Source organism: Ricinus communis, chromosome 6 (genome assembly GCF_019578655.1).
Source record: "Ricinus communis isolate WT05 ecotype wild-type chromosome 6, ASM1957865v1, whole genome shotgun sequence".
NCBI classification, from domain to species: domain Eukaryota; kingdom Viridiplantae; phylum Streptophyta; class Magnoliopsida; order Malpighiales; family Euphorbiaceae; genus Ricinus; species Ricinus communis.
The window spans coordinates 21,790,633-21,811,226 of NC_063261.1; the positions used below are offsets into that span (position 1 = coordinate 21,790,633).

General features: G+C 33.7%; 5 protein-coding genes across 8 annotated transcripts; all 5 read right to left on the reverse strand.

The window, feature by feature from the left end:
• Positions 1 to 130: 130 nt before the first annotated feature.
• On the reverse strand, positions 131 to 2,439 carry LOC8265368 (protein trichome birefringence-like 30). 2 transcript variants are annotated; one of them, XM_015724846.3, is made up of 5 exons: positions 1,910 to 2,439; positions 1,648 to 1,819; positions 1,360 to 1,568; positions 967 to 1,125; positions 131 to 561 (listed from the first exon to the last, which is right to left on the reverse strand). In XM_015724846.3, exons 1-5 carry the CDS (start codon positions 2,302 to 2,304, stop codon positions 225 to 227), a joined length of 1,272 nt encoding a protein of 423 aa, XP_015580332.1. In that variant the 5' UTR covers positions 2,305 to 2,439; the 3' UTR covers positions 131 to 224. The 2 variants fall into 2 exon arrangements, with proteins under 2 accessions (XP_015580332.1, XP_002528307.1); XM_002528261.4 differs by having other exon boundaries at positions 1,360 to 1,565; positions 1,910 to 2,436.
• A 773-nt stretch (positions 2,440 to 3,212) lies between these two features.
• On the reverse strand, positions 3,213 to 13,646 carry LOC8265366 (protein trichome birefringence-like 30). The gene is given in 5 exon segments (XM_015724840.2): positions 3,213 to 3,747; positions 11,892 to 12,050; positions 12,197 to 12,399; positions 12,952 to 13,123; positions 13,216 to 13,646. Coding segments are annotated over 5 exon segments (1,338 nt in total). The 3' UTR covers positions 3,213 to 3,374.
• On the reverse strand, positions 6,259 to 8,022 carry LOC125370405 (uncharacterized mitochondrial protein AtMg00860-like). 2 transcript variants are annotated; one of them, XR_007216328.1, is made up of 3 exons: positions 7,477 to 8,022; positions 6,716 to 6,928; positions 6,259 to 6,639 (listed from the first exon to the last, which is right to left on the reverse strand). XR_007216328.1 is itself a non-coding variant. In XM_048375641.1 (2 exons), the coding sequence occupies exons 1-2, from the start codon at positions 7,109 to 7,111 to the stop codon at positions 6,622 to 6,624; spliced, it is 414 nt and encodes a 137-aa protein (XP_048231598.1). In that variant the 5' UTR covers positions 7,112 to 7,135; the 3' UTR covers positions 6,259 to 6,621. The 2 variants fall into 2 exon arrangements, 1 of the variants encoding a protein (XP_048231598.1); XM_048375641.1 differs by lacking the exon at positions 7,477 to 8,022 and having other exon boundaries at positions 6,716 to 7,135.
• A 456-nt stretch (positions 13,647 to 14,102) lies between the features above and the next one.
• On the reverse strand, positions 14,103 to 17,317 carry LOC8265365 (xylan O-acetyltransferase 1). The gene is made up of 5 exons (XM_002528258.3): positions 16,599 to 17,317; positions 16,327 to 16,501; positions 15,390 to 15,592; positions 15,117 to 15,275; positions 14,103 to 14,586 (listed from the first exon to the last, which is right to left on the reverse strand). Exons 1-5 carry the CDS (start codon positions 17,021 to 17,023, stop codon positions 14,238 to 14,240), a joined length of 1,311 nt encoding a protein of 436 aa, XP_002528304.1. The 5' UTR covers positions 17,024 to 17,317; the 3' UTR covers positions 14,103 to 14,237.
• Positions 17,318 to 18,275: 958 nt separating this feature from the next.
• On the reverse strand, positions 18,276 to 20,537 carry LOC8265364 (protein trichome birefringence-like 28). 2 transcript variants are annotated; one of them, XM_015724843.3, is made up of 5 exons: positions 19,930 to 20,537; positions 19,666 to 19,837; positions 19,337 to 19,536; positions 19,069 to 19,230; positions 18,276 to 18,948 (listed from the first exon to the last, which is right to left on the reverse strand). In XM_015724843.3, the coding sequence occupies exons 1-5, from the start codon at positions 20,298 to 20,300 to the stop codon at positions 18,597 to 18,599; spliced, it is 1,257 nt and encodes a 418-aa protein (XP_015580329.1). In that variant the 5' UTR covers positions 20,301 to 20,537; the 3' UTR covers positions 18,276 to 18,596. The 2 variants fall into 2 exon arrangements, with proteins under 2 accessions (XP_015580329.1, XP_002528303.1); XM_002528257.4 differs by having other exon boundaries at positions 19,069 to 19,227; positions 19,930 to 20,532.
• Between the last annotated feature and the right edge of the window lie 57 nt (positions 20,538 to 20,594).

The window sequence follows — 20,594 nt, forward strand, 5'->3', positions numbered from 1 at the left end:
TTTTTAGATTCATAAAATTTATCGATTTATTAATATAAAATTTATTTAAAATTTTATTTATTTTATTAAAATTTAGTTTAGTTGGAATTTAATCGTATAAAATTGTAAATAAATTTTTATTTCAACTAAATAAATAATTTTAAATTTATAAATAAATTTTATAAAATTGTTTCAACAACGACAATATTAAATGAAACATGAGTACATAATGATAAGTTGGAGAGTCAAGAATGTGTAATTAGGTGGGCATACAATAACTCATTCCAGGTATCAGGCACTCCAGGAAGACACCAGTGAACACAATCGGCACCATCAGCTGGATTATCCTTCTGCTTTGGATCTTGATTATTAGTATAAATAGACATATGTGCATCTTTTCTGTACTCTGAAAGAGTCGTTATGTTGAGGAAGTGGACTGCTACTTTCATTGATTTAGTCACCTTTTCAGCAATTCTGAAAAATCTCATGTCTGTGCTTATGTTCAAAGGCCTTGAATTGTCCATAATTGGGAGAATCTCCTTCCAACAATTAGTCGCCTTTGGATCATTCCATTCTGCGCTTCTATTTCATCATTTGCATATAAATTATTAATTTCATTTCTGAAAATCGTCTGCTGAATGCGTGTATTTTTCTTTAGTAATTAATATTCTTTATTTTTTAATTTATTTTTCTCAGATTTAGAGTAAATTTCTTTTTTCTTTTTCATTTCATTGCGTTCAAATATCAAAAAATACGACTTTTTAATTTTTTTTTTAAATCAAAGAACAACCACAAAACAACTGAAAGACAATAAAAACAATAACTAAAAAACAATCACACCCTAAATTTGAAAAAAAAATTAGAGAAACAGTTTTTTTTTTTTAAGTTTATATTGTAAAAAAATGAAATATTTTATTGATTTTAAGGTATTTTTGAAAAGTTGTCTTAATATTTTAGGTGGTGTATGGTATTATTTAATTATCGTACCTGTAGTGTTGAGGAAACATTGTGCTGAAGAAAATAGTGGTGCGAGAAGGATCGACATTTTGCTCCACAAAATTCGCCCATGTTCTCAGAGCTCTTTCATATGCTATGTGTTGTTCAATCTCATCATACTTTGTGTCTCCTTTATCGAATGATCCTCGCCTTTTTCATCGTAAATCACAATGAGAGAGAGTGAATGTCAGTAACATACATATCAAATTTGAACATATATTTCTAATATCTTTCCACCGAAAAATAGAGCCCTAAGTATATCTTTTGAAGATGATTAGATGAATTAGAATGGAAGGATTTGATTGAACGTTATGTTTTAGGGAAAATACAAGTTTGGGGATGAAAAAGAAATGAATTTGGTAAAGGAAATGGTATAGAACTTACAAAACTCTGACTGTGGGATGCTTGACCCACCAGGCATATGAGTCAAAGATCAAGTAGTCTGCATGTTTCCAGTAATCTCCATGCTTTGCTATTGATTCAGGCATTATGACAGAGATTGTCTTGCCATCCCTCATTGGTGGAGGGTCTGAACTCGACTCAACTAGAAATGGTGACCAATAAAACTCTATAGTGGCATTGCGGTGATCCTGCTAAATCAAGTATAACTATTAATCCATATGGAATGGCCAAAATGATCAAATTCATAATTCTAAGAAGACAGAAAGAAACCTCAATGCGGAAGACATAAGGATAACCAGAATAGTCAATTCTCTTCTTGCCTGATGGAATAGCAGATTGAACCATACAAACTAAGGAATTCCATTGGTTATTATGCACAGAGTCTCCAACAAAAATAAGCCTCTTTCCCTTGAGTTTCTTCAGCAATCTTTTTGCCTTGAACCTTACAGGACAAATACATAAAATAGTTTAATTCCCTTCTGTTTTATAGAAACAAAAGTACTGTAGTTAACATAATTAACCATTTACTTACTTGGGTAAATTACAATCTCTAGGCTGCCATCTCCATTTCTGAAATAGAGAATCAGGCCTTCCATTCTTTATGCAATTCTCCCAGTCTCCAAGAAACTGACACTCATCTTGTTTGTACTGAGGATGTCTTTTGTAATCCAAAACCCACTTTCCTGTGAAGATATCGCAGGTTTCTTGACACTTGTCATCCTTGAAAGTTTCTTGGACCTTTGATACTTCTGATGAAGTAAATGGTTTTTGGACAAATTCTTGGTGACTAGGTTTAGAAAGATTCAGGGCAGGGAACTTGTCATTTTCACTGCAAAGAACGGATCCAAAGAATGAGAGAAATAACAAGGTCACAGCAGCAACCATTGGGGCACAGTAGCCTTTCTGGCTGGGAGCAAGAGGCTTCATTCTTGGTAGGTACAAGATACTCTTTAAAGCTTTTTCAAACGTTGTTGGGTCAAATATAGTGTTTCCTTCATGATTTCAGCCATAAAATTTGGGATGTAGTAATATCTTAATATACTAGTCAGAGCATGCAAAACATGAGCCAATAAGCTTTGATTCAGATAATTTGTCACCATTATAGAAGTTCTGTTGTATAAATCTACAAGTTACAGCTAATCTGTAGTTAGTCAAGGTGCCTTTTTATGATTATTTTACATTTTCCTGAAGCTTTATCTTCATTTTTTCTTTTTAATCATCATATACCATTACAAGTAGGATTGCCTTTTCATTATTATACAGCCATAATTATAAAAGTTATTGCATAATTTCCCATAGTCGGCAACTAAAGACAATCAACATAGATAAATGGGATGGGCATGACAGCACTTGAACCATTGTTGAACACGTTTCCAAAACATGGCACCCAAATGGAACATTTTGCCAATGCCATATTTTCTTGTAAAATGTTGAGTAAAGAAAGTAATCAAAGGGGTTTCTAACTTTGTATGCAAAGTTCTCTCTTTTGCTATAAGAAAACAAAGGTTTCTTAACTTAATAACTCACTACCCTTTTAATATAAGAAATCAAAACTCGGACCACTTGTATATATTATTCTCCGATCCATCACATAATAAAGATATAACTTTCCCTATGTATTAAAAATATAATAAAAGAATAGGAAGAAAATAAATAGTTTTTCATTTGGAAAAACACATTTCTGAAAAAAAAAAAAAAAAACAATATTAACAGCTCTCAGTATTGTTATATATATAAGATAAATACGGAAAAAAAGAGTTATGTAATTAATTATTAATTAATTAATATATTTAATAGGAATATTTATTCAATTGAAAGAGATATCAAAAGAATTTATAAAACTACATTATTAAAATTGATTTAATTCAAAAACTTATAAATTATTAATTAATCATAACAAATAATTACTCCTGCAAAATACAGGAGTACTATAAGCCTCAAAAGGCTAGGAAGCACTATCATATTAAGATATGTCCTTTACATAATTTTTACACATATCAAAATATATCATTTTCTTTAGTCACAATACTTGCATAGAGCAACTCATTCCAGGTATCAGGCAATCCAGGTAGACACCAGTGGAGACAATCTGCATACAGGGAAGGATCAGCCTTGTGCTCTTCCGAAAGTAACTTGTCACCACCATTCTGAGAAGTACTGTAAATAGAAGTATGTGCCTCCTTCCTGTACTCTGAAAGTGTAGTTATGTTGAGAAAATCTACTGCTACTTTCATTGATCCAGGCACATTTGCAGCAATTGCAAAAAGATTTCTGTCTGTGCTCATGTTTGGTGGTGCAGCCATGTCTGGAGTAATTGGAAGAGTCTCCATAGCACAATTTGTTGCATCTGGGCTGTTCCAGTCCGAGCTCCTACAGCATTTTCACATATAACATTTATTTCACCATTGTCTTATCAAAGTCTTTAAATGCTGAAGTTTAGATTAGAGTTGGAACTAGTAAACTTACTATTATTATTTGCTAACTTTTTTAAAATAATATTTTAGATAGAATTATGCGAATTAACCATTTAAATATACAGAATTTTACGAAAATTCTTAAGTCGATTCAGTTCATCATGTAAGACTATGAATTGTTCAATAATATTATGATACATATTATTATCCATTAAGTGGCATGAAAATATTGATCGATATATGATACGAACTCGAACTGAATATGTTCAAATACCAAGATGAGCAATAGTGAGAAACTCAAACTGATAAACGCTCTCCCTATTTAGGAGGAAGCACCCTTATCAATAAGTTCGAGTTGTCGCCCCAAAATCTAACTTGAAAGTTTGCAATTGATTATGGAACTAACAAACTTAGCAATAGAACTACTAAACCCTTTAGTTATAAATAGATGAAGAACGTTCAAACAACCTAAGAAACTAATAAAAAGTTAATTGATTGATCAAACATGTAGATGTGAAACTAAATTAAACAAGTTAATTTAATCTCAAGAAATTCAAGAGTTAACAACTCAAGGAAAATAAACTTCATTCAAAATGATATATTGATCTTATTGTTTTAGCCGAAATACATAGCTCTATTGATAGGGTTTTGAAGTGATTCTAAACCCTAAAAGGACTAAGAGATAAGGAATAAAAATCAAACCCTAAAAGACTCCTAATATGCGGCTAATCTTATCCCTATAAGGAAGGATAAGATAAAGAGTAATCTAACCCTAATTAAAATCCTAAATTCATGGGAGGAAGTTCTCTTTATCCAATACTTCCAAAAATAGAGGAAATTAACTAAAAATAGTTCCATTATCAAATTATCTTGAAAAATTCAAAGCTCTTTTTGTAGGCAGCTTATACGCGTGGTCACGCCTTATGGAAGATGAGCTTCTGCCCCCTTTCTGCGCAGCTCACAAGTTGTAAGGCGTGGTCACGCCTTATTGAAGATGAGCTTCTGCTCCCTTTTTGCGTAGCTCACAAGTTGTAAGGCGTGGTAACGCCTTATTGAAGATGAGCTTTTGCCCCAATTGCTCATTAATAGCAATTAATGTCACTATCTTCAAGGCATTGTTATCATCATCAAAAGCATCAAAAGCACCATCATTAGCCATCTTCAAAACATGCTCCAAGTAAGAATTTAAGGCTTGCTTGAACTTCTTACTCCTTGCTCGTGTCATTGGTCCTCCATAGGCTAGTGGATCCATGCTAGTTGACTTAGATGCATCCTTGGTTGCATCATTCCCTCCCTCTTCGAAAGGATTCGACCTCGAATCAACGCCTTCATCAAAATCAAAAGGAGATAAATCAACAACATTAAAAGTAGCACTAATATAATATTCACCAGGTAAGTCAACTTTGTATGCATTATCGTTGATGCGTTCTATCACTTCAAATGGACCATCACCACGTGGCATCAACTTTGATTTCCTTTGGTTGGGAAACCTATCCTTCCTGAAGTGCACCCAATCCTAATCACCAACTTCAAGTACCATCCTTTTGGGACCCTTATTGCATTGTTTGGTGATTTGTTCATTGCGTCTTTCCAAGTTTGCACACACTTGTTCATGCAACTTTAACATAAATTCAGCCTTCTTTGCGCTATCTAAATTCACTTGTTCACTCAAAGGTAAAGCAATCAAATCTAAAGGACTCAAAGGAATAAAGCCATAAACAATCTCAAATGGGCAAAATTGAGTAGAAAAATGCATACTACGATTATATGTAAATTCAACATGCGGCAAACAATCTTTCCATGTTCTCAAGTTTCATTTAACCATGGTCCTAAGTAATTGTGACAAAGTTCTATTCACTACCTCGATTTGACCATCGATTTGGGGATGACATGTAGTAGAAAAAAGTAATTTAGTTCCCAATTTACCCTATAAGGTCTTCCAAAAATAGATCAAAAACTTGGTGTCCCTATCACTAACAATAATTCTAGGCATACCATGTAAATGTACAATTTCTCTAAAGAAAAATTCAGCAACATGTTGTGCATCATTGGTTTTTCCACGTGCAATAAAGTGTGATATCTTTGAAAACCTATCCACCACAACAAAAATACTATCATGCCCATGCTTAGACCTAGGTAATCCAAGTACTAAATCCATGGATATATCAATCCAAGGAGAATTAGGTATGGGCAAAGGCATGTACAACCCATTAGGTTGTGATTTAGACTTAGCTTGCTTGCATACGATACAGTTAGCACATAATCTATTCACATTAGATTTCATCTTAGGCCAATAGAAATGATCATGCAAAACATCTAAAGTCTTTTGAACACCAAAGTGTCCCATCAAACCACCTTCATGTGACTCTCTCACAAGCAATTCACGTATAGAACACATAGGAATGCATAGACGTTTTTCTTTGAACATAAATCCATCATGTCTATAAAATTTATCAATTGCACCATGTTCACAAGCATGAAAAATAGAACCAAAGAAGCAATTTTGTTTCTAAAGAAGCAAGTAAAGCATACCTTCTAGATAGTGCATTGGCAACTACATTTTCTTTACCTTGCTTATACTTAATAACATAGGGAAACGCTTCAATGAATTCACTCCATTTAGTATGGCGTTTATTTAACTTGTTCTGTCCCTTTAAGTGCTTCAATGCTTCATGATCCATGTGAATCACAAACTCCTTAGGTAGCAAATAATGCTGCCAAATATTGAGTGCACGCACAAGAGCATACAATTCCTTGTCATAAGTTAGATACTTCAAGCTAGCTCCATTCAATTTTTCACTAAAATAGGCTATTGGCTGCCCATCGTGCATTAAAACAGCTCCAATACCTACACAAGAAGCATCACAATCAATTTCAAAAGTTTGGGAAAAATCCAGAAATGAAAGAATGAGAGATGAAGTAACTTTATCCTTTAGCATATTAAATGCTTTTTCTTGTTGTTCTCCCCAATAAAACTTCACGTTCTTCTTTACAAGCTCATTGAGTGGTACGACAAGGGTACTGAAGTCCTTGACAAACCTCCTATAGAAGCTTGCAAGTCCATGAAAGCTCCTCACGTCACTAACATTCTTTGGTGTTGGCCACTCCTTAATTGTTTTCACCTTGTCTTCATCAACCTGAATTCCATTTGCACTAACAATAAAACCAAGAAACACAAGTTTGTTTGTACAAAAGTCACACTTAGAAAGGTTAGCATATAAAGAATTCTCACGCAAGACCATCAATACCATCCGAACATGTTCAACATGCTCACTCAAGCTCTTACTATAAATTAGAATATCATCAAAGTATACTACCATAAATTTTCCAATATATGCACACAAAACATGATTCATTAACCTCATAAAAGTACTTGGTGCATTAGTTAAGCCAAAAGGCATGATCAACCACTCATACAAACCAAATTTAGTTTTGAATGTTGTTTTCCACTCATCACCTATATTCATTCTAATTTGGTGATAGCCACTTCTCAAATCAATTTTAGTAAAGATAACACTTCCATGCAATTCATCTAACATATAATCTAACCTAGGAATAAGATGACGATATTTAATGGTAATCTTGTTAATTGCATAACAATCAACACACATACGCCAAGACCCATCTTTCTTAGGGATTAACAAAACAGGAATAACACATGGGCTAAGACTTTCCCTAATATAACCTTTATTTAGTAGTTCCTCAACTTGGCGTTGCAGCTCTTTGGTCCCCTCGAGATTGACTCTATAGGCTGGTCTATTTGGAATGGATGACCCCGGCACAAAGTCAATTTGGTGCTCTATCCCCCTTAGTGGTGGCAACCTACTAGGTAACTCCTCGGGAAACACATCGTCATACTCCTGCAAAACACTTATAAACACACTAGGAAGAGAAGAGTTAAGATTATTAGTGTTAAATAAAGTTTTCTTGTACATAAGTACAAGTACTTGCCTATTTTCACTCAAAGCCATTCTCATGTCTCGCTCACTAACTAGAAAACTCACTTTTCTCTCACTCGCCTCCCCTTTTTCTTACGCCTTACTCGTTCTTTTGCTCTTATTCTTGTGCAAACCCTCACTAAAATCTCCTTTTACCACTTTTTGCCCTCGCCCCTCATTATTTTCCATACAACTCCCCTTTTGCTTGTGCACCTTTTCTTTTTCATGTGCACTCTCACACTTTCTTTTTTTCTTTCTCATATGCTTCCATTCGGTCCTTTACAACTTTTTGTAATTCACAAACTTCTTTAGGACTTAATGGTGCCAAAACATACGGTTTTCCATCCATTACAAAAGAATAAGCATTGGTTCGACCATTATGAATTACACATCTATCATATAACCATGGTCTACCTAGCAACATATCACATGCATGCATGGGAACAACATCACATAGTACCTCATCATGATACTTCTTTATACTAAATGCAACCCATACTTGCTTAGTAACTCTAATTCCACTTTGATCATTGAGCCATTGTAAGGTGTATGGCTTAGGGTGCTTAATAGTTGGAAGCTTAAGTTTATCAACCATCATAGCATTTGCTACATTAGTACAACTACCCCCATCAATGATTAAACTACAATTAGCATCATGGTTTTGTACTTTACATGTAGTATAGAATATGTTTTCCCTTTGAGCATCATCATCAACAGGTTGTAAATTAAGAGCTCTAAAGGTTACAAGTACATTACTAACCTCACCCAATTGCACATCATCACAATCCTCCAACTCAGGCATGTCTAGGTAATCCTCCTCACCAGGTTCGGATTCTTCACCACTTTCAAAGACCACTTCACCACCTCGAATTGCCATGGTTCGCTTGTTTGGACATTGGGAATATATATGCCCATACCCCAAACACTTGAAGCATTGCACTTTCTTTGATTTGAGGTCACTTTGCGTCGTTAGCTTAGTGTTAACATCAAATTTAGGGGCTTCTTGATGTCGTTTGATGCCTCACGACCCTTGTTAGGGGGCTGGTTGCTCCCTTTCCATGTGTTACTCCATTTTGAGCTAGGGGCAGCACTTTTGCTCTTGGTTTTTAATTGTTTTTCCACCTTTACGGCCATGTGCAACATGTCCTCCATCTCTACATATTGCTGCAATTCAATTATGTTAGCAATATCACAATTCAAACCATGCAGAAATCTTGCCATTGTGGCTTCCTTATCCTCATCTATATTGGCTCTAATCATAGTTATCTCCATAGATTGCCAATACTCCTCAACAGTTTTACTACCTTGTACTAAATCTTGTAACTTGTTGTACAAATCCCTTTGGTAGTGTGATGGCACAAACCTTTTACGCATAATGCGTTTAACCTCATCATATGAACCAACTTCGAGTTCCCCATAAGGCCTACGACTACTCACCAATTGATCCCACCAAATGGTAGCATAATCATAAAATTCAACAACAGCAAGTTTAACCTTTTTAGACTCACTATAGTTATGACATTCAAAAACCCTTTCAACCTTCTTTTCCCACTCCAAATAAACTTCAGGGTCACTCTTACCATGAAAAGATGGTATTTTCATCTAAATGCTACCCAAATTAGTGTCAATTTTGGATTGGAGATTATGTCTAGACCCTTTAGACTCACTTTCTTAGTCATTATCAGAACCATCCCCTTTAGACGTTTTAGGCATATCATTCAATAACCTAGTTAATTTGTCATCTTGTTTTTAAAATTATTTTTGCATATGTTCTACTACATCTCTCAATCTATAAGCTAAATTTTTCAAAGTCAATGGCTGTTCAGATGACATGGTGAAACCAAAAGACTAGAAAAGAAAACAAAAAAAGAAAAAGACGTGATCAAGTGTTATACTCTGGAGGCTTCTTATAGTTAAAGGCAAAACAAGAAAAGATCACTCCCTCACGTGTTTCACTCACAAAGAATTGAATTCCTCATAGAAATTAAATTAAATTGTTCTAGTAATCACAAAAACAAGTTTTTCACAACCTTTTAACGTTTATTAATTCTGAAGTTCAATAGAACACTCGTGAATCAATAAAACGAATTATAAGCGTGTGAACAAAACAAGCTGACAACTAATCGAACAAGACTCAATTAACCCAAAGGAAAAGCTTTTTAAGAGAAAACAAAAAAATTACCCAAATCAAAATTTCAAGAATGAAGATCAGCTCCAATCAATTGAAAAGAATTGAGGAATGAATCAATCAAGAATCAATTCTTCAAGAACCACCCAACACAAACGATTAGGGTTAGTTTTTCGTTCCTTTTTTTTTTTTTGGAAATCTGCCTTGGTATGCGGGCAGCAATGAAAATAATATACTTTTTTTCTTTTATAATGATGCGAATAAAAATTGAGATGAAATAGAAGACAGACCCTTAATTGAAAAGAAATTAAACCAAACTTACAAGTTTGGCTCTGATACCAAATGATACGAACTCGAACTGAATACGTTCAAACACCAAGATGAGAAATGGTGAGAAACTCAAACTGATAAACGCTCTCCCTATTTAAGAGGAAGCACTCTTACCAATAAGTTCGAGTTGTCGCCCCAAAATCTAACTTGAAAGTTTGCAATTGATTATGGAACTAACAAACTTAGCAATAGAACTACTAAGCCCTTTAGTTATAAATAGATGAAGAATGTTCAAACAACCCAAGAAACTAATAAAAAGTTAATTGATTGATCAAACATGTAGATGTGAAACTAAATTAAACAAGCTAATTTAATCTCAAGAAATTCAAAAGTTAATAACTCAAGGAAAATAAACTTCATTCAAAATGATATATTGATCTTATTGTTTTAGCCGAAATACATAGCTCCATTTATAGGGTTTTGAAGTGATTCTAAACTCTAAAAGGACTAAGAGATAAGGAATAAAAATCAAACCCTAAAAGACTCCTAATATGCGGCTAATCTTATCCTTATAAGGAAGGATAAGATAAAGAGTAATCTAACCCTAATTAAAATCCTAAATTCATAGGAAGAAGTTCTCTTTATCCAATACTTCTAAAAATAGAGAAAATTAACTAAGAATGGGTACATTACGAAATTATCTTGAAAAATTCGAAGCTCTTTTTGTAGGCAGCTTATAAACTGTAAGGCTTGGTCACGCCTTATGGAAGATGAGCTTATGCCCCCTTTCTGCGCAGCTCACAAGTTGTAAGGCATGGTCATGCCTTATTGAAGATGAGTTTCTGCCCCCTTTCGGCGCAACTCACAGGTTGTGAGGCGTGGTCACGCCTTATTGAAGATCAGCTTATGCCCCCTTTCTACGCAGCTCACAAGTTGTAAGGCGTGATCACGCCTTATTGAAGATGAGCTTCTGACCTAATTGCTCATTAATAGCAATTAATCTCACTATCTTCAAGGCATTGTTATCATCATCAAAAGCATCAAAAGCACCATCATTAGCCATCTTCAAAACATGTTCCAAGTAAGAATTTAAGGCTTGGTTTAACTTCTTACTCCTTGCTTGTGTCATTGGTCCTCCATAGGTTAGTGGATCCAGGCTAGTTGACTTAGATGCATCATTGGTTGCATCGATATATAAACTACAGACCAATTATAATTAAGAACTTCTCAATGTAATTTGCTAGATTGTAGTCCTTAAAGGCTGAGATTATATCAACTTAATACTTAAGATTTTCTTTAGTATTAATACATTATGATTCAAAAATCCAATTTCCGATTGAAAATCTCAATCTTACAAACATCATTATACTATAATTGTTTATTCAAAATATATGATCACAATTGACAAAAAAAAAATCAAAAATTCCAACAACGATTTTATGATTTCAATATTTATAGTGTGAAAGCTGATAAAGATAGTGTGAAAGCTGATAAAGAGACAAGAGCAACATATTAAAAATTAATTTAATCAAACTTCAAAAACTCAAAATACTATCACAAAGTGTAAAACCATAAACTATAATGTCAACTTTATTTTTTTTATTTTATTTATTGCAAGCACAAAAGCAAGTAAACTTGAATTCAATTATTATTAGCTGAAATGCTGAATGAATGTAGTGGTTTGGGATTAGGTTCAACTTCCAAGCAGGTTAGCAAAGACAAAAGAGTTAGGTTATGTGTTTTTTATTTATTTATACTTAGTACCTTAAATGTTGAGGAAACATGCTGCTAAAGAAAATGGAAGTATGATTAGGATCAACATTTTCCTCCACCCACTTGGCCCATGTCCTCAAAACTCTTTCATACACTACATGTCGTTGGATCTCATCGTATTCTGTGGCCCCTTTATCAAACGATCCCCGTCTGTTTCATCAAGATCAAGAGTCGAATATCACAAGTAATTACACTAATATTATCATATAAATAACTACACAAAAATAATAAACCATTACATAAGAAGGAAAGGCTTGAACTCAAGACTTCAAGCTCTGGATTTATATTGAACTCACAGGACTTTCATAGTAGGAAACTTTAGCCACCAGGTATATGTATTAAAGACAATATAGTCCACATCTTTCCAGTTATCTCCATGCTTTGCCATTGATTCAGGCATTATAATTGCATCCCGTTTTCCATCTCTCGTTCTTGGAGGATCTGAATTTGATTCAACTAGAAATGGTGCCCAGTAAAACTCTATTGTGGCCTTATAGTCCTAAAAATTGAAAAAAATAAAAATAATAATCAACTCCAAAATTGCATAAAGAGTATTGTGTTTAAAGGTATGAAAATAAAACAATGCCTAGTTCAAAACAGACCTGGCTAAGAAAAGACCCGGCACTAGTGTGGTTCGACCAATATGAGTAAAGAAATTTATCAGGCAAAATTCTAATTGTTTTGGTTCTACCATTAGAGAGGCTGCTAGAAAAAGACTAGCTAGCAGTTGAATGGCACTTCCTGGCAGTTTAACTGTTCAAGTTTCCAAATGCAAACAATCGCAGCATGATGATAATCAAAATGATAATTAGAGATAATTGAGAAATTCTTACATATAGTTGGCGTATGCACTACAACTAATAAGAGAGTGACACATATATTTGATTATTTTAGATTTTGATATTGGATGATCCACACATATTTTATTATTTAAAATTACTAAATATATCAATTATTTATTAATTTGGTGTACAAGTGGGTGGAGTCTATACCATCTCTAAGCTAAAATTTTTTGAAATAATTAGCTCTTGAAGTAAAAAGAAAAAAATACCCGAATTCTGAAGACAGTGGTGTAGGTTGAATAGTCCAAGCTTTTCTTCCCTGGTGGAATGGCAGATTGAACCAAACAAATCAAAGATTGCCACCGGTTAAAATGTGTTGAATCCCCAACAAACATAAGCCTCTTTCCCTTGAGTTTCTGTTGCAACAGTTTTGCCTCAAACCTTAACCCAAGAATAGAAATACAGCTCAGCTATCTCTTGTTTACATAACCATTAATAATACTTTAGTACTCTCTTATCTACTTATAACTTACTTAGGCAATGAACAATCTTTGGGCTGCCATCTTCAGTTCTGATAAAGAAAATCCTGCCTTCCATTCCTTATGCAGGTTACCCATTCTGAAAGAAACTCACATTCATCTTCTTTGTATAAAGGATATATCTTGTTATCCAAAACCCACTTTCCTGAAAAGATATCACAGGTTTCTTGGAGCATGACAGTACTCTTTCCATCTTCATCTACTTTTTCAAGAAATGACATCTCCAGTTTCTGAATGGCTTCAGCACTTTCTTGTTCGTGGTCAACATTAGGAGGAGTTTCTTGAACTATTTCTTGGAAACTGAGCGTTGAGAAATTGAAAGAAATGAACTTAACATTTTCATTAAACACAAAGCAACCAATGAATGATATCAAAAAAAGTGAAATTATTAGTACAATTGGGATGTAATGGGTGAAGTGATTCATTGTGACTGTTTCTTGATGGGAGAAAAAAATACCTTTCCAGTTCAGCTCCATAAATATCATCATAAGCCCATTTCTATGGTTTTGAAATTTATAAGTTAGTAAAGCAATTGTCAAATGATTAACCAAAAAGCTAACTCAAATTATTAAATTTTCCATCCATGTCTCTTGAAAAGTGGAGGGACACTTTCTGATTAAGAAGTGCAGAATTTGGTTACTTAATTCAAACTGCTCCATGGTAATTAGAGAGGTTGTAAATATATCAGTTACCTTTTTTTTACATATATTTAGAGTTTGAATTAAGTAATAAATAAAAACAATATATTTCCCATTAGTCAATAACTAAACACTATATATAACTAATTAGTTTAATATCTAGTTATATCAATAAATTATTAAAATTAAAATAGCATCAAGTACTACAAATTTATCATAGTACATTACAAGGGCTCCAAAAAATAATCCCTTGACATTTTTGTTACTTCATTTTTACTTTCTCACTACTTCATTGAAATTGAAATTTGTATACATGGTTATATGCCACCACAAAATGTTCAATTATCAAATAAAACATCATAACAAAAATTCCAAGTGTCAAGAACGAGATATGATATATGTATAGAGTAACTCATTCCATGTATCAGGCAACCCTGGAAGACACCAATGAAGACAATCAGCGTACTTGGCCGGATCGGACTTTTGCTCCGTAGAGAGTAGCTTGCCGTCAACCGCCGTATATATGGAGGTATGTGCATCTTTCCGGTATTCGGACAGTGTGGTTACATTGAGGAAGTAGACAGGAACTTTCATTGATCGAGTCACGTTCACTGCAATCCTAAAGAGCTGGTGGTTCGTGCCAACTTCCAATGGTTTGGTTTTGTTTAATATTGGGGTAGTCTCCTTAGCACATTTGATCCCTTCAGGATTGTCCCAATCTTCACTCCTGGTTCCATATTCATATATAAAGGTCAATTTCAGAATATGCAATTTATTTTAAAATTTACTGCTAGTACTTCCGACATCAGAATAGAATGTTATATTCTTATGCTAGAAAGACTTAAAAGAAAAAACTTAAATCAGAAGTTGTTGATCTAGAATCACTAGGCTTGTAGCCTCGTGACTAAAGCCGCAATGAGTTTCGAGTTCGAGACTCACCTATCCTCTTTTTTAAAAAAAATTATAGTTATTTAAGAGGAACTTCAAAAATTATTGTTGATACTTTCTAACAACTTCAAAATGAATTTCAAAATTTATACAATTATGCACCTTTGTAAATAGAAATTCATTTTTTGAAAAATTCTGACTTGTATACTCTAGTGGGTCTCTGATATTTAAAAAATTCTAAAAGATGTATTTTTTCAATGATTAAAATAGTAATGAATTGACATGGGAAAAGCTAATTAAAATGGAGAACAATATGTGCAAGACAAGAAAAGGGAAGAAACACTGAAGAAGAAGTTTAGAAGACTGTACTTGACATGAGTAGGAGACATGCTGCTGAAGAAAACAGAAGTATGCTTAGGATCAACATTTTGCTCCACCCAATTAGCCCATGTCCTCAGAGTTCTTTCATATGCTATTGGCAACTCAATTTCATCATACTCCGTTGCTCCTTCATCGAACGATCCTCGTCTTTCCAATCAACTCCATTATAATAAAACAGTCAACCTCTTGATCATGCTAATATATATAATTCTCAATTATATAATATTGTAAAAAAAGAAAAAAAGGGAATAATATACTTACAATACTTTGGTGTAAATAGAGGTCATCCACCAAATATATGTATCAAATATAAGGTAATCAACATCCTTCCAGTTACTTCCATGTTTCGAGATTGATTCAGGCATAATTATGCGGTCCGATTGGCCATTTCTATTTGCTAATTTGTCTGAATTTGACTCCGCTAAAAATGGTGCCCAATAAAACTCTATAGTAGCATCATATTCCTGAAATTTCAAAACATATACCAAGCTGTGTTGTTGATGGCTGACCCACAATCAAAGTACAAGGAATACAACCTTAATCAAATTATAAAGTTGTATTAGTTGGTGTTTGAACAATAACATTAATTGGTGATTTACCAAAAAGAATATTGACCAACTAATAAATAACTATAACGATCAATTAATAATACTAAATAGCCTCTTGATTAGTACTATCTACTGTGTGTTATATGTGTGTGTGTGAAGTTTCTTGATTAGATACAAATTAGATACAAATTAGATGAGACTGTCCTTTTTGTTACACTATAGACTAACTATATGTAGACAGAACAAACAAATTTCACAAGTAACATGCACCATATGATAAGTGGGCCTTACTAATATGTGGTTGATCCAATATTTTTCATGCCCTTGTTTTCTTGTACTATATAGCTTGATATATGTTAAAATAAAAAAAAGATGGCTGGAGGACCCACATTTTCATACAAAGGTAAATAGGAGTGTAACCAATTTATAATTAAATATCCTGCTGATTAACTTGATTTCTGTTTGCACACTGTTCGAGAAGATTCTTAGTGAGCTTCAAATCTCAAATGGCAAAAATGTTAAAGACCCCATGAATCAAGTCTTAGTTTTCTTGAAAACTATGTATAGAAATTATATGTATGCATCAAGAACTATACAGAAGTATGTATGTATATCAGAAGCTGCATTGAGAGTGGAAAAGAGATGTGTACCTCAATTTTGAAGACAGTGAGAGAGCTTGAATTGCTTGTTAAGCTCTTCTTGTTTGGAGGAATGACAGATTGAACCAGACACACCATAGACTGCCATTGCTGATGATGCAGTGAATCTCCAACAAACATGAGCCTCTTTCCTTTCAGCTTATTCAGCAAAGCTTTTGCTTTGAACCTTTAATTACAGCCATATTAATTATTTATTTAATATCTTATAATTAAGCACATACCATATCATATAATTAATGTGTTCTAACTGTGAATGTACTTACTTGGGCAAATGACAATCTCTAGGCTGCCATCTCCAGTTCTGATACAAAGAATCCATTCTTCCATTTCTGAGGCAAGTTACTGAATCTGCTAGAAACTCACATTCTTCTTCTTTATATAGAGGATGAGTCAAGTTATCAAGAACCCATTCTCCTGTAAAGATATCACAGTCTTCAGGTGGCAACACAACTTCTTGATCTTCTTCTACTTCATCTATAACAGATACCAGCTCCATACTTGCCTCTTCTTGCTTCTTTACCAATTCATCACCATCATCTTGATTCTTGCCATTTTCTTGAAATCTTGGAAATGAGAGTGAGCTGAAATTTACATGTTCACTGAATAAAAAGTATCCAAAGAGAAAGAGAGATAATAGTACTAAGATCTGGAGGCAAATGCTTCTGTGGCTGCCATTTCCGTTCTTCATGATTGTTGTTTCTTCCAGTGACTGAACTTGTGGATGATGCTGATCTTAATTGAATGCTGAAACAGCAGAACATGTTATGTCTTTTTTTTTATATATCATTTACTCTTTAACCTTTTTACCTTTGCTCAAGAGTAAAGAAATGTCATAACAGATTACATGGTACAAAGATTCTCGGCCAATTACATAATTTCATTTCTAAATTTTATTAATTTTAATATCTGATACTCCTAAATTGTTATATTAATTTATAAATTCTCTCACTCCTATATTTTTATTTTTTCTTTTTTGAAATTATTTTTAACTCTTTCATTCTTATACATTATAATTTTATTCATTTCTACCGTAAAAAGTATATAAAAATAACATAAAAAATATATTTAAAATGTATCAGAAATTAAACTGATAAAATTTAAATGTGAAATGATACATTAACCCAAAATTTTCTTTCACACATGACATTTACATTTTACCAAGTGTTTTCTTGGTCAAGAGTGATTTATATTAAAATGGTAGTCCACAGTATTATTTTCAAAAGCCATTGAAGTTAAAAGGGTAGATTCAAGAAGTGATCTAAGCTACCGACAGGAACCTCTTCTCAAGCTGTACTGAAAAATGTGCTGGCTTGGCCCATCTCCTTGAAGCACCATTAAAGCATAAAATATGCAAGTGATGAAACTTGTGTATCTTGAAAGCAACTTCAGTAGATGTTTCTTTGTGTTTACTTGTTCAATCAATGGTTTCAAACTTTAGCTTTTCTCTGTAAAGTTGTGAACATGAAAGCATATATAAATGAAAAACAAAGACCTCAATGACTTGTAAAGAAGAACTTGTGGAGAAGTATAAGTTAACAAATGTGTGATTATAAACATGAAAATTATTCTCTTGCATTAAGTTTCCCTTTCTCTTCTGTATTTATTGTTTTCTACTTTAGCAAAATTTCAGGATTACACACAAATCATGTGACATAAATCTAATTATAAAATTGGAGTTATCCCTTGAATTTCACAACAAACGGATTCTTTTTGCATGATACCAGAGCAGCTGCTCCAGGGGCACATGGAATCATGACTTGGTAGCATCAACAGGAAACTATGATCTTATTCATAACAAGGATTTACACCTTGAGATCCACATTTTCTTGATTTTTAATTGCTTCTCTTTTTCCTCTAAACAACCCAATAATCAAGCTGCAAGAAAAGGGAGGATAATTCTTTGACTTTCTGATTAATGTCTGCAATAGCAAATGCAAAAAGAAATCTAAGTCTTTGCGAATGATTCCCATTAAACCAAAATTACAGACAGCAAGCTAAGCAGTTAAAAGGCCAATTACATACTCGACTTAGCCCTTGCAAAAGGAAAAAAAATTAAAATTTTAAAAAAAGTACAGAGGACCAACTGCACGATTTGTGTGCTAATCCAAAAGCATAGCCCATATCTAATAATGAGGTGCCTTTGTCTATATCAAGAAGCTAAACAAATTTCTTGCTTTCTCTTTGGGAACAAAACAAATAAAACTCTGAAACCTATCAATTATATAAAAGAAACACATTTTGAGAAGCAAAATCCACAAGGGTCAAGATCGAGAAATAATGTGTGTGTAGAGTAACTCATTCCAAGTATCAGGTAACCCAGGTAGACACCAATGTATGCAATCTGCATACATTGCTGGGTTGCCTTGTTGTTCCGCAGTGAGCAGCTGTCCTTGGCGGGTAGTGTATATTGACGTATGTGCATCTTTTCTGTACTCTGAGAGTGTGGTAATATTGATCAGATAAACAGGCACTTTCATGGACTGAGTCACATTCGCCGCAATCACAAATAGGCGGCGATCTGTGCCTACATCCAATCGGTTATTAGTCATGGTGACCACTGGTGTAGTCTCCTTGGCACACTTTATCCCTTCAGGATTGTTCCAATCCGAGCTCCTGTAATCAAATTTATGCATTTAAACAACCACATATAATTATCATATAATCAAAATCAAGATAAGTATGCCTTTGTTCTTAAATTTCACTAGTATATGCATTGAAATGCTTGTAGCTTACCTGATATGAAGAGGGGACATGCTCGTGAAGAAGACAGAAGTAACCTTAGTATCTACATTTTCTTCAACCCACTTAGCCCATGTCCTAAGAACTCTTCCATAAGCTAATGTTCTTTCAATCTCATCATATTCTACAGCACCAGCGTCGAATGTACCTCGCCTTCTTCCATACCAAGAACCCATATGGGAAAACACATCAAGATTACAACTTTAGACGAATTGTTACTTGTATGTGAAAGAAAGAACTTACAGAACTTGAGCTAACTTACAAGACTTTCATGTTAGGAGAGTTCATCCACCAAATGTATGTGTTAAAGATCAGAAAGTCCACATCTTTCCACTTGTCTCCGTGTTTCTTAATCGATTCAGGCATAATTACACGGTCTAAAATGCTATGCTTCCATGGATTGTCTGAATTCGATTCAACTATAAAGGGTGCCCAGTAAAACTCTATTGTACTGTTGTAATCCTAAAGTAAACATCACCAATTAATACAAAACAAGTACAAGAGACCAATTAATGCAGATGTACCTCAAACAATTGGCTATTTAAGGTAAAGGGAATATAAATAGTATTACTTACTAACAGAGATATGTACCTCAATTCTGAATATAGAAGAAGACCCTGACTCAGTCAAGCTCTTCTTACCTGGAGGAATTGCAGATTGAACCAAGCAAACCATAGATTCCCACTGATTTCTATTCAATGAATCTCCAACAAACATAAGCCTCTTTCCTTTGAGTTTCTCAAGCAATAATCTTGCATTAAACCTTAATCCAAAAACTTAAAGAATGTAATCAATAAAAGAGCAAGAAATTACAAATGGGTAATCAATTAAAGAATTGAAAAGTCCCAAACTTACTTGGGTAAAGAACAATCTTTAGGTTTCCATCTCCAGTTCTGATAAAAGGAATCTTGCCTTCCATTTCTCAAACAAGTGACTTGCCTTGAGAGAAACTCACATTCTTCTTCTTTGTATAAAGGGTGAGTAACATTATCAAAAACCCATTCTCCTGTGTAAAAGTCACAATCTTTTGGTGGCAAAATGACATTCTGATGATAATAATTATCATAATCCTTCTCATGGATTTCCTGAAGTTTAATTCCTGATAAGAAAAATGACACTGCTACTGGCTTAAAGAACTTCTCATTGTACAAGACCAAAATCAAGAAAACCATCACAAGTATGGAATAGTTACTCCATTTATGGTTGAATCTTGAAAGAAGTTTCATTGACTGACTGAAATCACAAAGTTTATGAGCTGAGCAGAGTGGAAGTGATAGGTCGGAACAGTAACAAGAAAAAGATGGACTAGTAGAGAGTTAATGAAGTTGGCTTATGTCTATTATAAATTTATTCATAAAATTATCTTCTTTGTTTTTCCTTTATTCCTTTTGGCTTTGTTTGGTTGGAGAAAAGTGAAGGGAAAGAAGAGAAATTAGACTAATTTCTGTTGTTTAGGATGTTAAAATAAGAAGGCAAAAAGAGAGAAAAGAAAGAACACAAGGAAAGTGGAGCAAACTGTA

What these genes read in the sequence shown, in the direction of transcription:
- LOC8265364 (XM_015724843.3), bottom strand. Translation starts at nt 20,300, where the DNA reads ATGAAACTTCTTTCAAGATTCAACCATAAATGGAGTAACTATTCCATA. An exon ending in CTTCTATATTCAGAATTGAG is followed by an intron (nt 19,537 to 19,665) that starts GTACATATCTCT and finishes TGTTTACTTTAG; the next exon opens with GATTACAACAGTACAATAGA. An exon ending in TCTCCTAACATGAAAGTCTT is followed by an intron (nt 19,231 to 19,336) that starts GTAAGTTAGCTC and finishes TTGGTATGGAAG; the next exon opens with AAGGCGAGGTACATTCGACG.
- LOC125370405 (XM_048375641.1), bottom strand. Translation starts at nt 7,111, where the DNA reads ATGGTAGTATACTTTGATGATATTCTAATTTATAGTAAGAGCTTGAGT.
- LOC8265368 (XM_015724846.3), bottom strand. Translation starts at nt 2,304, where the DNA reads ATGAAGCCTCTTGCTCCCAGCCAGAAAGGCTACTGTGCCCCAATGGTT. An exon ending in AGAGATTGTAATTTACCCAA is followed by an intron (nt 1,820 to 1,909) that starts GTAAGTAAATGG and finishes TTGTCCTGTAAG; the next exon opens with GTTCAAGGCAAAAAGATTGC. An exon ending in CATCCCACAGTCAGAGTTTT is followed by an intron (nt 1,126 to 1,359) that starts GTAAGTTCTATA and finishes ACGATGAAAAAG; the next exon opens with GCGAGGATCATTCGATAAAG.
- LOC8265365 (XM_002528258.3), bottom strand. Translation starts at nt 17,023, where the DNA reads ATGAAGAACGGAAATGGCAGCCACAGAAGCATTTGCCTCCAGATCTTA. An exon ending in TCACTGTCTTCAAAATTGAG is followed by an intron (nt 15,593 to 16,326) that starts GTACACATCTCT and finishes TTGAAATTTCAG; the next exon opens with GAATATGATGCTACTATAGA. An exon ending in ATGTCTCCTACTCATGTCAA is followed by an intron (nt 14,587 to 15,116) that starts GTACAGTCTTCT and finishes ATATGGAACCAG; the next exon opens with GAGTGAAGATTGGGACAATC.